This window comes from Chiloscyllium punctatum, chromosome 10 (genome assembly GCF_047496795.1).
Source record: "Chiloscyllium punctatum isolate Juve2018m chromosome 10, sChiPun1.3, whole genome shotgun sequence".
NCBI classification, from domain to species: domain Eukaryota; kingdom Metazoa; phylum Chordata; class Chondrichthyes; order Orectolobiformes; family Hemiscylliidae; genus Chiloscyllium; species Chiloscyllium punctatum.
This window is the reverse complement of record NC_092748.1, coordinates 49,815,345-49,831,716: the sequence shown is the minus strand read 5'-3', so window position 1 is coordinate 49,831,716 and position 16,372 is coordinate 49,815,345. Positions and strand designations below refer to the sequence as shown.

Sequence of the window (16,372 nt, the reverse complement as noted above, 5' to 3'; positions counted from 1 at the left end):
AGCAATGCAGTTGTTGCTCTGTGAACATCGGTGAGTGACAGTATCCCTTTGGGGTGGGTCAATGACCCGAAAACAGCTTTGACATCTATTTCCCACTCCTGGAGGCAAAATCCTGTGTCAAGACTTGACACACAATTCTACAGCATTTTTCATATCTTTGTAGCATAGGCAAGTATGATCCTAGCTTAATATTTCAACATCTGTCTCAAACAACACTTTGAGTAATGTAAGCTTTGAAGTAAAATCATGGTACAGCTCAAAAGTACAAATCTCTGCTTTTCATTATATCTGGATTTCAGTTGCTCTGGTCCCCACTAGAACTATGACTGGTTGCTTCTGCCTCACATCCTGAATTTAAAGATTCATTAAATACTGTTTTATCATGAAATTTGGCTGATATATGGAGATAACAGTTCTGAAGTTTATTACACTGTTCCACTTTTTTAGTAAAATGCATTATTTTTACAGACTGATCAAGGAGAATGTCAATTTGAACATTATGTGGAAAACTGTGCTGAAATGCAAAATGTAACAATATTTCATCAAGCGTTTAATTTTTTCAAGAAGCTTGGAAGAAAAGTATTGGTAAGAAGCAACATAAAATAAGTTCTAAATGATGAGAAAGTGAATAATAAATACTTGTAAGCGGTTACTCCAATTAAAGATATAAGTAGTACAGCAAGGCATCATTTATCTCGACAGAAGGTAAAAATCACAGCAGTAAAGTTTGCAGTTTAAAGTGCCTTGGGTCTTCAGACACTATAGGAACGTTATCAGAAATATCACTGTTAGAAAGTAGGAGCAGGAGTAGGCCATTCAGCCCTTCAAGCCTGCTTTCCCATTTATCCATGTTCATCCAACTCCGTACCCTGTTCCTGCTTTCACCGCATACCCTTTGACCCTCTTTAGTCCTAAGAACTATGTCTAATATCTTTTTGAAAAGGTTCAATAATGTAGCTTTAACCACTTCCTCTGCCAGAGAATTCTGCAGGCTGTCCACACCTTGGGTGAAGAAATTTCTCCTTGGCTTCATTTTGAATGGCTTACCCTGTATCCTTAAACTATGACCCCAGTTCTGGACTCCCTTCTGATTGGGAACATCCATTCTGCACTTATCCTGTGTAGTTCTTATGGAATTCTATAGGTTTCTATGAGGTCCTCAAATTCTACTAAACGGCAATGAATATAGTTTTAACTGATCCAGTCTGTTGTCTTCTATAAGCCCTGCTATCCCACAAATTAGTCTCGTACGGCTTTGTTGCACTCGCTTCATAGCCAAGACATCCTTTCTCACATGAGACCAAAACTGCATGCCAAACTCCAGGTGTGGTCTCATCGAGGCCCTGTACAACTGTAGCGTGACGTCCCTTCTCCTGCACTCATACCCTTTCACAATGTAGGCCAACATACAATTTGCTAGTTCTGATGAAGAATCACCATACTTGAAACATTAGCTGTTTTCTTGTCACAGAAGCTGCCAAACCTGCTGAGTTTCTCTAGAAATTTCTGTTTTTGTTTCAGATCTCCAGAATCTCAAGTTCTTTGTTTTAATTTATTATGCCATTTACCTTCTCCATCACCTTCTGCTCCTGCATGCTTAGTTTGTGAACGGTGCAGAAGAACACTCAAATCTCGTTGGAACTCCCACTTTCCCAATTTACTGCAATTCAGATAATAACCTGCCTTCCTGTTTTTGCTACTAAAATGAATAAGTTCACATTTATTAACATTATACTTCATACATCATACATTTGCCCACTCGCTCATTGAGTCACATAAGGAAATAATAGGGCAGAGAGATGGGTTCTAAGTTTTGAAAGAGAAAGAGAGTCAGGAAAAGTCACTGATGTTGGAATGAGGCATTTAAGTGGGCCATCCACGTCAAAAGTATATTTGTGGTAGATGTAGGTTGTGGAAAGGCTGCCCATTAGCTTCATTATGCCCTGACCTCAGTTCATGCTCTTAAACTTTCTTTTCCTTTATGAATGCAACATTTGCTTTGACTAACATTAGTTGAGCTTTGCAATATCCAGAGATGATTGACTATTTGAAGTCTTCAATATCTTCAAATAGACTTTGCACAATGATGATTTGTGCTTATCTTTGTCCTTATTTTGTGTTGGGGGGAGGGGAGCCTTTCTTGTCTAGAACTAGTGGCCCTAGCTTTGAGCCTGACTTCAGACTTCATTTCCCTCTACTTCTTTGATGCTTTTCAAGCAAAAATGTCCACTACACCCTTTTCTTGTTGCCACTTTATCCAGCAAACAAGGACAGAGTTTGAGATGTTCTGAATTTGATAAACCGATATATTAACAGGCATGTGTTCAGCATGTCGACTACCTGTACATTGGTAGTTAATGTTGCATCTAGGCTATCATTATTTTCTATTTGAAATCTTTTAAAGACATTTGTGTGTGAAATGTTATGTGTGTTGCAGTCTGTTTTTGTTGTCTCTATGTCATTTGAGTTGTCAGGTAGTTACTTGATGACTTCGTGTAGTTCACAGTAGATGTGTAACAGATTAATAATCAATAGTTAAGTAGCATCGATATTTGGGTTATTTACGCACACTACGGTGCCATTAGGTAGCTTTGCTTTGATAGCTTTATCATTCTAATGGAAACAAAATCAAGGGAAATAAAACTTACTGGTAGTAATGAGAAGTTAACTTGCTAACTGTACAGCCATCATCAATGTTTGTTTTCAATTGTAGTGAATACTGCACACTCATTGATCTTGGCCATGAGTCCTTGCCAGGCTTACTGCACCACTGTCCCCTCGGAGCTGCAAAGAAGTGGCAATTCTGAAAACCACACCTGTAACATTATTTTAACATGTATACAATTGTTCAGAAATTCAGTTTGCTTATTTCACATTTTTGTCATAATCCATGACATTTTTAGTCTGTTAAAATTCATCAGCTCCTTTCATTTGGACTTTTAAATGGCTCCTTCCTGTCAAATAATTGCGAAAGAAATCTGAAGAATGTAAAGCCCTGTTGCTTCAAGAGCTGCCGCAGAATTGTTATGGTGCAGAAGGAGGCCATTTGGGTCATTTCTGTTTAGTGCCTAGTAAATAAGTAGAGTTAGAATGTTGTATTCACCCAGGGTGTAAAATCATTTGCTTTCATGGAATTAACGATGTGAAGATATATGCTAAATGAAGAAGTATTGATTAATTTGCTCTTTAAGATTACTACTTAGAACCACTCTGTGGAATGTACTTGCCATAAAATTCTGAATTATTTATTTGTTAACTTAACAAGGCTGACAGTATGTTTGATTTCCTTTGATTTTGTGGTGGTTATAACAAAATCTGTAACTTTTCAGTATTTTCAGAATTATGCAAATACCTGTAACTAACTAGTCAGAAGCATACAGCATCAATCCCCTTTTATTCACCTTTAACAATCAGAAGGAAGCACTTTTCAGTTGGTGAGGTTAATAATAAGCTTAGTATTTTGAATGAGTGTGTCCTACACTCCATGACAAGAACAAAGAACAAAGAAAATTTACAGCCCAGGAACAGGCCCTTTGGCCCTCCGAGCCTGAGGTGATCCAAATCCACTGTCTAAACCTGTTGCCCACTTCCTAAACATCTGTATCCCTCTGCTCCCCACCTACTCATGCATCTGTCCAGATGCATCTTAAATAAATCTACCATGCCTGCCTCTACTACCTCTGCTGGCCATGCATTCCAGGCACTTACCACCCTCTGTGTAAAGTACTTTCCATGTGTATCCCCCTTAAAATTTTCACCTCTCACCTGGAAAGTGTGACCTCTCGTTAGTGAATCCTTCACCCTGGGAAAAAGCTTATGTCTATCTACCCTGTCTATATCCTTCATGATTTTGTAGACCTCAATTAGGTCCTCGCTCAATCTCCTTTTTTCTAATGAAACTAATCCTAACCTACTCAACCTCCCTTCATAGTTAGCACCTTCCATACCAGGCAACATTCTCATAAATCTTCTCTGCATCCTCTCCGAAAGTGTCCACATCCTTTTGGTAATGTGGCGACCAGAACTGTACACGGTATTCTAAATGCGGCCAAACCAATGTCTTGTACAATTTTAACATTACCTGCCAGCTCTTATAACCAATACCCCGTCCAATGAAGGCAAGCATACCATGTGTCTTCTTGACCGCTCTATCCACCTGTGCAGCAACCTTCAGGGTACAATGGACTTGAACGCCCTGATCTCTCTGACCATCAACTTTTTCCAAGGCTCTTCCATTTAATTTATAATTCGCTCTAGAATTAGACTTCCCAAAATGCATCATCTCACATTTGCCTGGATTGAACTCCATCTGCCAATTCTTCACCCAACTCTCTAGTCTATCTATATTCTCCTGTATTCTCTGACAGTCCCCTACGCTTTCTGCTACTCCACCAATCTTTGAGTCATCTGCAAACTTGCTGATCATACCAACAATGCCCTCTTCCAGATCATTTATGTATATCACAAACAACAGTGGCTCCAACACTGACTCCTATGGAACACCACTGGTCACCTTTCTCCATTTTGAGAAGCTCCCTTCAACTACTACTACTCTGTCTCCTGTGGCTCAACCAGTTCTTAATCCACCTAGCTAGAAAATCCTGCACACCATGTGACTTCACTTTCTCCACTGGTCTACCATGGGGAACCTTATCAAGTGCATTACTAAAGTCCATGTATATGACATCTACAGCCCTTCCTTCATCTACCAACTTGGTCACTTCCTCAAAGAACTCTATTAAGTTGGTAAGGTACAATCTCCCTCACACAAAACCACGTTGCCTATCACTGATAAGCCCATTCTTTTCCAAATATAAATAGATTTTATCCCTCAGTTCCTTCTCCAGCAACTTACCCACCATTGACGTCAGGCTCACTGATCTGTAGTTACCCAGAATATCCCTACTACCCTTCTTTTACAGGGGATCAACATAAGCAACCCTCCAGTCCTCCAGGCACCCCACCTGTGTTTAAGGATGCGACAACGATATCTGTCAGGGCCCCAGCTACCTCCTCTCTCGCCTCCTTCAGCACCCCTGGATAGATCCCATCCAGTCTTGGGGATTTGTCCATCTTAGTAACCTCTAGCCTACCGAACACATCTTGCCTACTTATGCCAACGTGATCCAGAGTAATCAAACTCCTATCTCTAATCTCAACATTCATCATGTCCCTCTCCTCAGTGAACACTGATGCAAAATAATCATTCAGAATCTCACCCATTTTCTCAGGTTCGACACACAGCCTTCCTTCCTTACCCTTTAGTGGACCAACCCTTTTTCTAGTTACTCTTTTGCTTCTTATATAAGAATAAAAGGCTTTGGGATTCTCCTTAATTCTGCTCTATTTCATGATCCCTTTTAGCCCGCTTGATTCCTCGATTAAGACTGGTCCTACTCTCTTGATAATCCTCCAGGCCCATTCTGTTATTCTTCGCTGTCTGGACCTTATGTATGCTTCCCTTTTCCTCTAGGCTAGACGTATGATTTCTCCTGTTACCCACGGTTCATGAATCTTGCTTTTCCTATCCTTTGCTTTCAACGGGACAAACCTATCCTGCACTATCTTTAACCTATCTTTAAAAGCCTCCCACATATCAAATATGGACTTCCCTTCAAATAGCTGAGTCCAATCCACATTCCCAGCTCTAACCTAATTTTGTTATAATTGGCCTTGGCCCACTCTCGTACTCTTTCCACAGGACCACTCTCATCTTTGTCTACGAGTATTCTAAAACTTACAGAATTGTGGTCACTGTTCCCAAAGAAATCCCCCACCGCAACTTCTACCACCTGACCAGGCTCATTCCCCAACATCAGGTCCAATATGGCCCCTTCTCTCATCAGACTGTTGATGTACTGATATGATAAATGATGAGGTTTCTCCTTTTTGTAAGGCTTTCAAATAGGTCCCTCATGGTAGGTTCATCTGAAAAATTAAGATGCATGGGATCTACAGTGGCTTGGCTATGTGGATTCAGAGTTGGCTTGCCCATCGAAGGCAGAGGGTAGTAGTGGAAGATTTGTTTTTCAGTCTGGAGGTCTATGACTAGTGATGTTCCACAGGGATTGTACTGGGACTTCTATTATTTGTGATATATGCAAATGACTTGGATGAAAATGTAGTTAGGTGAGTTAGTAAGTTTGCAGACAATACAAAGATCGGTGGAGTTGTGGAGTGTAGAAGATTGTCAAAGGATACAGCAGGATATACATCAACTGCAGATGTGGGCAGAGAAATGGCAGATGGAGTTTAATCTGTGTAAGTGTGAGGTGCTGTACTTTGGGACTGAAATGTTAAGGAAAAGTATACAATTAATGGCAGGATCCTGAACAGCATTGATGTACCGAAGGACCATGTGGTTGAAGTCCATAGCTCCCTGAAAGTGGCCATGCAAGTGTATAGGGTAGTAAAGAAGGTGGATGGCATACTTACCTTTATTGGTCAGGTAACTGAATACAAGAGCCAAGATGTCATGATGCAGCTTTATAAAAATTTTGTTAGGCCATACTTAGAGTATTGCATTCTGTTCTGGTTGCCACATTCCAGGAAGGATATAGAGACTTTGGAGAGGATGCAAAAGAGGTTAACCAGGTTGTTTACTGGATTAGAGGGCGTGAGCTATAAGGAGAGGCTAGAAAAACTCAGGTTGTTTTCTCTGGAGTGGCGGAAGCTGAGGGGAGACTTGATAGAAGCCTATAAAATTATGAGATGCACAGATAGAGTTGCTGGTCAGAATCTTTTTTTCCCAGAATTGAAATATCTAAAACTAGGGGGCATGCATGTAAAGTGCGAGGGGGCAAGATTTTTATAGAGTGGTAGGAGTGCTGAATACGCTGTCAGGGCAATGGTGGAGGCAGGTAGGATAGGGGCATTTTAAGGGACTTTTAAATAAGCATCTGAATATGTATGGAATGGAGGAATATTGACCAAGACCAGGCAGGAGGGATCAGTTTAACTTGGTGTCACATTCAGCACAACATGATTGGCTGAAGGGCCCATTCCTGTGCTGTACTGTTCTGTGTTCTATTTGATTTTTTTTTTTACAGTCCTGTTTCAGACATGGAATTTCCTGTTTAAGTATCACATGCCAGTTAGGAGATATTGAACATGGAAGAGCTGTATCCATCCATGTTGCAATGAGACTCAATTATGCATTTTTGGCATCGGTAAGTTTTATTTTGTTCATTTGCGTGTATGATTTCTGAGATTGTCTAAGCATTGTCTTTAGTTTAAAAAAATAACTGAATACCAAATTTCTATGCTACTTTTAATAATCTATTCAGCTAATGTGCAAACAAATTCTGAAGATTATGGGAGAGGAGAACAAACACCATTTTTCTGTTTTTAATATTTCAAGAAAACTGGATTAGGATATTTATCTTGTGTTTGTAATCCTCAATTTTTCCCAATTGCTGTTGGATGTACCTGTGTTTTGGCAACACAATGTGGTGATGTTCTTGATGGGGCTTGAGTTGACATTTGCCTTTGCTTTCTTTTCCCTTGTGAAATGTAAGCAAAACTACCAGAGCATCTTGAATGTGATTCCTTATCTAAAACAAAATCTCTGGTCTGATGTTTCTCTCAAATATGTCTACAGCCATAGAATCATACAGCATGGAAACAGAGCCTCGATCCAACCAGTCTATGCCGAACCTATTCTCAGACTAAACTAGCCCTATTCTGCCTGCACTTGGCCCATATCCCTCCAAACCCTTCCTATTCATGAACTCATCCAAATGTTTTTTAAACATTGTAACTATACCTGCATCCACCACTTCCACTGGCAGGTAATTCCACACACAAACCACTGTGTTTTTTAAAAAAGTTGCCTTGTGTGTCCTTTAAACCTTTCTCTTCTTTCCTAAAAATTATGTCCCCTAGTTTTTAACACTCCCACTCTAGGGAAAAGACCCTTGTCACTCACCTTATCTGTCCCCCTCATGATATTATAAACCCCTATACAGTTACCTCTTAGCCTCCTATGCTTCATTGAAAAAAGTCCCAGTCTTTCAGGTCTGCTTTTATATCTCAAACCCTATATTCCTGGCAACATCCTGATAAATCTTTTCTGAACCCTCTCCAGCTTAATAATATCCTTCCTATAACAGAGCAACCAGAACTGCACACAGTACTCCATAAGAGGCCTCACCAACATCCTATACAACCTCAATGTGACATCCCAACTCCTATACTCTAAAGTCTCAGCAATGAAGGCAACCATGCTAAATGCCTTCTCAACCACCCTATCTACCTGTGTCTCAAATTTCAAAGAATTAGGGGTTCAGGTACATAATTTTATCTGTTCCACAACACTACCCAGGCCCCTACCATTAATTAAGTCCTGCCCTTGTTGAATTAGCAAAATGCAATACCTTGCATTTATCCAAATTAAACTCCATCTGCCACTCCTCAGTCCATTGACTCAATTGATTAAGATCTCTTTGTAATCTTAGATAACTCATCACTGTTCACTAGACCACAATTTTGGTGTCATCTAAAAACTTACCAACCATGCCTTCTATATTCTCATCCAAATCATTTATATAAGTGACAAACAAAAGTGGACCCAGTACCAATCCTTCCGGAACACTGCTGCACAAGCGGCTAGTCTGAAACACAACCCACCACCACCATCACCCTCTGTCTTCTACCATAAATCCAATTATGCATCCAATTGACAAACTCACCTTGAATCCCATGTGATCTAACTTTACTAATTAGTCCACTATGCAGAACTTGTTAAAAACTTTACAAAAGTCCAAGTAAACAACATCACAGCTTTGCCCTCATCAATCCTTTTAGTTACTTCATTAAAAAGCGCAATCAGATTTGTAAGACACTATTTTCCTCACATAAAACCATGCTGATTATCCCCACTGATTCCTTGCCTCTCCAAATGATTGTAAATCGTATCTTTCAGAATCCCCTCCAACAACGTACCTACCACTGATGTCAGATTCTCAAGTCTATAGTTTCCAGGCTTCTCTTTACAGCCTTTCTCAAACAATAGCACAAAATTAACCAACCTCCAGTCCTTTGGTACTTCACTCGTGTTTACAGATGACACAAATATTTCTGCTAGGGGCCCTGCAATTTCCTGCCTAACTTTAACCACTTTTTGTCAGATTATCTGACAGTTCTGCAATAAAATTAACAAGCCCACATTTTCTAAATCGTAACACTCATCAGATAATAAGGAAATATTATCCATGTTGAAGTTTGCTGTTGAAATTGCCCCAAGTTCCTAGTTGAAGAGGGGTGCATGTGAAAAGGGAATGGAATAAGGAACAAAATTATAATTTCAATGAATATACATAAATCCATATCATTTACAGGTATGTGTGGATTTGTTATTTCTACATTTGAAAGCTGTTTTATACCACAAAGTATATCAGAGCATGCTGACTTAATATTTTTGTATTTAAAACAAGGCAAACCTTCACTTTTTATTTCAACAGGATTCTGCTGCTTCAACAATTTTTACTACAGAAGCTGTGGCATCATCAGGGCAGAATCCCAAAGTTATTGAAAAAGGAGGAGGCACAAGTATAACTGTAAGTATTAAGTTATTTAATCCAAACAATTTGACTTTGCCTCATCTTTCCTGAATACAATGTGATGAGAGATGAAAGCAACTTTGCAGAATAATGTCCAACTGGCCATTTTGCATATTTAAGTCCAGACTTTGAATAGTATTTAACTATGTAAGATTATCACAGCTGATCCCATCTATCCCAGATAGTGTGTGGCAATCAAGAACCGGCAGATTGGTTGATTTTTTTCAACTGTGTAATTAATGCATTAACTCACTGGGACCAGGAAAGACTGTGTCTGAGGACAGATCAATCAGATCCATCAATTATCACCGTCTACATAAAATTAGTCTGTTTCTGGAAATGTAACGAAAGAGTAGAATCAATTTATTTTGGTGAGGGTCTGAAAGTTGGAAATAAATATATAACTGATATTAAGAATGTAAAAACATTCTCCTGAATTAGTCTGTGGTAAATTGTGCACCAAAACTGGATAACACCCATGCTTCAGCTGAAGGGTGGTGTTTTGGATTTGTAGTGTCCCAATGCCTGGGCCAGACACTCCAGGTTCAAGTCTCATCTGTCCTGGAAAAGTGTCAAAAAATTATTTTTGAGATCTTGTGGCACAGTTGTAGTGTCAGAAGGTATGGGTCTAATCCTGTCTGCAACAGAGCTGTGTCAAAACAGGTTCGAACAAGTTGATTTTTTTCCTTCTCACAGATCTGGGTTAATAAACAGAGAACAGTCACACCACACAAGAGCTAGGCAACGACCATTTACAACAATGGAAAGTCTAATCATTTTCCATTGATATTCAATGGCATTACCATTGCTGGATCCCCCACCATTGGCACCCTGAAAACCTAACAGGACCAGCAACACACATTCTGTGGTTTCAAGAGCAAGTCAGAGGTGGGAGCTCTCTGGTGGGTAACTCAACAACCTATTCCCCAAAGACTGCCTATCATTTATAGGCACAAATTTGAAGGGTTTGAGAATAATCTCCATTTGCTGAGATGGATACAGTTCCAATAACACTCAAGTAACTTGACATCGTCCAGGAAAAGCAGCCCACATGACTGCCACCCCAGCCCTTAGTGGTACCCTCTCCACTGCCAGCACACAGTGGTGCAATGTGTATAATTCACAAATTACATTCAAACCTGCAACATCTACTACCTAGAGAAATAAACAGCAGACCATGGGAACACAAACTGCAGGTTTTCCTAAAACATATATCGTCCTGACTTGCAGCTACTTAACTGTCACTGGGTCAGAATCCTGGCATTTCATCCATAACAGCACTGTGCCGATACCATAAGGGGTACTGCAGTCCAAGGCAGTTAGAAATAGATGACAAATGCTGACTTGCTAATAGTGTACACATCCCTTAAGCAAGTGTTTTTGAGTGCCATAAAAGTCTTGTTTCATGCCTGCTCCGAGTTGATGTCAATATCCTGAGTTGATATACATTGTTCCCTTCTGTTAAATGCCATATTAATATACACACAAAGCATTGTGATATGCCACAGGAATTAACATAAATTAATGACTTGGATGAGGAAAATGAATGTACTATTGCCAAGTTTGTGGATGATGCAAAAATAGGTGGGAAGGCAAGTGATGAGGATGAGACAAAGTGGAGAGGGAGATATGCAGGTTAACATCCCAGAACCCCACACACCAGACAACCCCACCCTGTAGCCAACCTCTTTAACACCCCAGCCAAGGATATGCAAATCCTGGGCCGCCTCCACCGCCAAATCAAAGCCACTCTCCGACTGGAGGAAGAATACCTCATCTTCTGCCTCGGGACCCTACAACCACGTGGCATCAATGTTGACTTCACCAGTTTCCAAACCTCACCACCCCCCACCTCATCCCAGATCCAACCCTCTGACTCGGCACTATCCTCTTGACCTGTCGTACCTGTCCATGTTCGTCCCCATCTATCTCCACCGACCTATCACAATTACCTCCTACCTTGAAATACTTATCAGCTTTCTTGTCCCCCCCCCCGCCCACCCACCCCACCCACCCCCCAAAAGCCCCAGCCTCACCCTCCTATTTATCTCCCAGCCCCCTTCCCCGTCCACATTCCTGATGAAGGGCTTATGCCTGAAATGTCAACTCTCCTGCTCCTCAGATGCTGCTGACCTGCTGTGCTTTTTCCAGTGCCTCTGACTCTATCTCTTTTGACTCTGACTCTCCATAATCTGCAGTCCTCATTTTCTCCAGGTCAACCAAATAAGCAAAAAAAATTGACAGATGGATTATAATGTAATATATTGTGAGATAATGCAATTTGGCAGGAGCTGAATTTTATTTAAAAGGAGAACAACTGCAGAAAGCTACAGAACAGAGAGACTTAGGAGTCCTTGTCCATGAATCACAAAAAGCCAGTATCCAAATTCAGTAGGCAATAGGAAAGGCAAAAGGAATGTTGGCCTTTATTTCAAAGGAAATGAAATATAAAAGTAGGAAAATTTTTCTGAAACTATAGAAGGCACTAGTCAGGCCACACCTGAAATACTGTGAACCATTTTGGACCTCTTATTTAAGGAAAGATATATTGGCATTGGAGGACATTCAGAGAAGGTTCACTAAGGTGATTATCAGCTTTGAGGAGAGGTTGAGTAGATTGAATCTGTATTCGTTGAAATATAGCAGAATGAGATGCACATTTCAATAAGGTCACCAGATTCTTGGGGCAACATGACAGCACAGATGTGGAAAGATTTGTTTCCCATTTGGGAGAGTCCGGGCCCTGAGGATGTAATGTCCGAATGATGGGTCATTCCTTTCAGTGAGAGATGAGGAATTTCTTCTCTCCCTCTCCTGCAACCCTGTCCAATGCATCTGTACAGCAGACTGCTGTAGACGCAGGGTCTCTATTTAGGCTGTGGTAGCTTTGTAATCAGTAAGTGAATCAGGGGTTATGGCGGAAAAAGCAAGACAGGACATGAGGGCTATCTGATCAGCTGTGATCTCATTGAATGATGGAGCAGACCCTGATGGGCTCAATGGCCTATTTCTGCTCCTACATCTTACGGTTTTATCATTTTGAGACATTTGTTTAAGGAGCAATAGCAGTGTACTTCTATTTCAGCTCATACTGCAGGCAGTGACTGAACATATCATTAAATATGATTTTCTGTTTCAAGCCTTTCTGTTTCAAATGTTCAGCTGTATGCTGTAAACTGATGTTTTCATCCAGATATGAGTACATGCAATGAAACTTGAAAGGATTCAGAAAAGATTTACAAGGATGTTGCCAGGGTTGGAGGATCTGAGCTACAGGGAGAGGCTGAACAGGCTGGGGCTGTTTTCCCTGGAGCGTCGGAGGCTGAGGGGTGACCTTATAGAGGTTTACAAAATTATGAGGGGCCATGGATAGGATAAATAGATAAAGTCTTTTCCAGAACTAGAGGGCATAGGTTTAGGGTGAGAGGGGAAAGATATAAAAGAGACCTAAGGAGCAACTTTTTCACGCAGAGGGTGGTACATGTATGGAATGAGCTGCCAGAGGAAGTGGTGGAGGCTGGTACAATTGCAACATTTAAGAGGCATTTGGATGGGTATATGAATAGGAAGGGTTTGGAGGAATATGGGCCAGGTGCTGGCAGGTGGGACTAGATTGGGTTGGGATATCTGGTCGGCATGGATGCGTTGGACCGAAGGATCTGTTTCCATGCTGTACATCTCTGTGACTCTATGACTCTGCAAAGACCAGTAGTAAAAATGTAGCATGTTGATGAAGAACTGTTTTGGAATGTATATGTGAGCTGTTTACCTATTGGTGGAATTCTTCTGTAGCTGTATATTGTCAGCTTTCTGCAGGTCTTCAATTTAATCTGTCTCTCTTCTTAGATGCCACAGATGTAGTATTAGCCCTGGATAGTAGTTACTGTCAAATATGCTATACAAGTGTCCTCTAAGGAGGATATTCTAGAATAGAAAACAGACAATATTGTACCCACTTCACACAGCAACATATTCATTGTCTAAATGAGGTAGATGGTTTTATGCACCTTACTGGTTTGTTACTTGCTAGTTATTGCACTACACTTTTCTGTTTGCCCACTAATTTTTGACAGCTATTTCTTTTGGGCCACATAACTGGAAAGGTTACCTTAAATCATTTCAGAGCTTCTTGCTTAAAAGCCTTGAGTTGCACAAAATATTTTGCCTTTTACTGGATGCAAACTGGCCCGTATGAATGCCTATATTAAAACAGTGATTGTGGGCAGAATTTTTAGATCCTGATGGGTTGGGCTTAGGTGGGGAGTTTTGTTTTCCCATTTCTGTCTCTGACAAATTTGCTGACAGCTGTGGAGGGTGGCACCTTGAAGTCTTCCAGGTTTGAAAATTATTCTGATGAATCCTATTAATGAGTTAATTTGTTTATTAAGAGCCAGTTTGGAATTTCAGCAGTGGCACTGGTTACACGCTGGATGTGGTACTGTCCAGGGTCAAGGAGCTGACAATACAGTGGATGACAGTCATGGCTGCATCAAGAAGTTAAATGGACCCATAAAAGAAATTTTGTTTAAGAAGGGCACTCAGCCATTGCCACACATCAGTCTTCAGATGTATAGAGATAGGTGGTAATGGAACTATTGTTATAAAATCTTGGGTCAAGTGGCGAACTTGATCAACATCCTAAGCAGCAGAGGCAGATATTTGCATGCAGAGGGCAAAGAAAGGAATGAAGGGTAAGAAAGCACTAGAGGATACACCTATGGCATTGCCTTTATGCTAGTGATACTGATACCTGGATATATTGGAGAATTGCAGGATACTGCATCTATCTAGGCAGGTGTTTTTTGCTGTCATAGCAGAAGATCTCATCCCTCTCAGCACTGTGCACCATGCCCTGCATGTAACTGTAATATTCGCTGTTACTTAATCTCTGGCTCATTCCAGGGATTAGCATTGTGTCTCTGTGTGCCCCACAAGCAGCAGTGCGTCATTACATTCAAACATCACTGATGTGCTGTTTGTGAGGTTTACTCCATTCCTTCAATTTGATATAGCTAAAGCCTCACCAGCTCAAAGGACTGTGGGATTCATCTCCATCATTGGATTCCCACAAGTGTCGAGCATCATTGCTTGCACCCATGGCTCTGTTGTAGTAGTAGGTGAGCAACTAATGAGATACATCAACAGGAAGAGCTTCTACTCCCTCAGTGCTTAGTTGCTTCCATAGTTTCACAACATCTTTCCAATAGGAAGGAGACCAGAATTGCAACAGTGGCCTAACCAATGTCCTTTACAGCCGCAACATGACCCCCCAAATCCTGTACTCAATACTCTGACTGATAAAGGAAAGCATACCAAATGCAACCTTCCCTATCCTATCGACTTGCAACTCCACTTTCAAGGACCTATGAACCTACACCCCAAGGTCTCTTTGTTTAGCAACAATCCTTAGGACTTTAGCATTAAGTATATAAGTGCTGCTGATGGTTGCTTTCCCAAAAAGCAGCACCTCGCATTTATCTGAATTAAATTCCATCTGCCATGTCTCAGCCCATTGACCCATCTGGTCAAGGTCCTGTTATAATCTGAGGTAACCTTCTTTGCTGTCCACTACACCTCCAATTTTGGTGTCATCTGCAAATTACTAAGTATACCTCTTATGCTCGCATCCAAATCATTTATAAAAATGATGAAAAGTAGTGGACCCAGCACCGATCCTTGTGGCACTCCACTGGTCACAGGCCGCCAGACTGAAAAACAACCCTCCACTACCACCCTCTATCTTCTACCTTTGAGCCAGTTCTGTATCCAAATGGCTAGTTCTCCCTGTATTCCGTGAGATCTAACCTTGCTAATTAGTCTCCCATGGGGAACCTTGTCAAATGCCTTACTGAAGTCCATATAGATCACATCTACCGCTCTGCCCTCATCAATCCTCTTTGTTACTTCTTCAAAAAATTCAATCAAGTTTGTAAGACATGCTTTCCCACGTATAAAACCATGTTGACTCTTCCTAATCAGTCCTTGCCTTTGCAAATACATGTACATCCTGTCCCTCAGGATTCCGTCCTACAACTTGCTCACCACCGAAGTCAGGCTCATTGGTCTATAGTTCCCTGGCTTGTCCTTACCATCTTTCTTCAACTGTGGCACCATGTTAGGCAACCTCCAGTCTTCCAGCATCTCACCTGTGACTATCGATGATACAAGTATCTCAGCAAGAGACCCAGCAATCACTTCTCTATCTTCCCACAGCGTTCTAAGGTACACTTGATCAGATCCTGTGTTCCAAGATATCCAACACTTCCTCCTCTGATATATGGACATTTTTCAAGATGTCACCATCTATTTCCCTACATTCTATATCTTCCATGTCCTTTTCTACAGTAAATGCTGATACAAAATACTCGTTTAGTATCTCCCCCATTTTCTGTAGCTCCACACAAAGGCCGCCTTGCTGATCTTTGAGGGGCCCTATTTTCTCAATAGTTACCCTTTTGTCTTTAAATATTTGTAAAAACCCTTTGGATTCTCCTTAATTCTATTTGCCAAAGCTATCTCATGTCCTGTTTTTGCCCTCCTGATTTCCCTCTTAAGTGTACTCCTACTTCCTTTATACTCTTCTAAGGATTCACTCAACCTATCCTGTCTATACCTGACATATGCTTCCTTCTTTTTCTTAACCAAACCCTCAATTTCTTTCGTCATCCAGCATTCCTTACACCTCCCAGCCTTTCCTTTCACCCTAACAGGAATATACTTTCTCTGGATTCTCGTTATCTCATTTCTGAAGGGTTCTCATTTTCTAGTTGTCCCTTTACCTGCGAACATCTGCCCCAATCAGCTTTTGAAAG

At 40.9% G+C, this 16,372-nt stretch overlaps 1 protein-coding gene across 1 annotated transcript in view; it reads left to right on the top strand.

Annotated features, from left to right (window-relative positions):
* The window catches only part of itga4 (integrin alpha 4), a 170,470-nt gene that overhangs the window by 141,784 nt on the left and 12,314 nt on the right, over window positions 1-16,372 (top strand). The window contains exons 24-26 of the mRNA XM_072579090.1: window positions 469-585; window positions 7,050-7,169; window positions 9,462-9,557. Coding sequence (XP_072435191.1) covers window positions 469-585; window positions 7,050-7,169; window positions 9,462-9,557 — 333 coding nt within the window. The remainder of the gene's footprint in view (window positions 1-468; window positions 586-7,049; window positions 7,170-9,461; window positions 9,558-16,372) is intronic.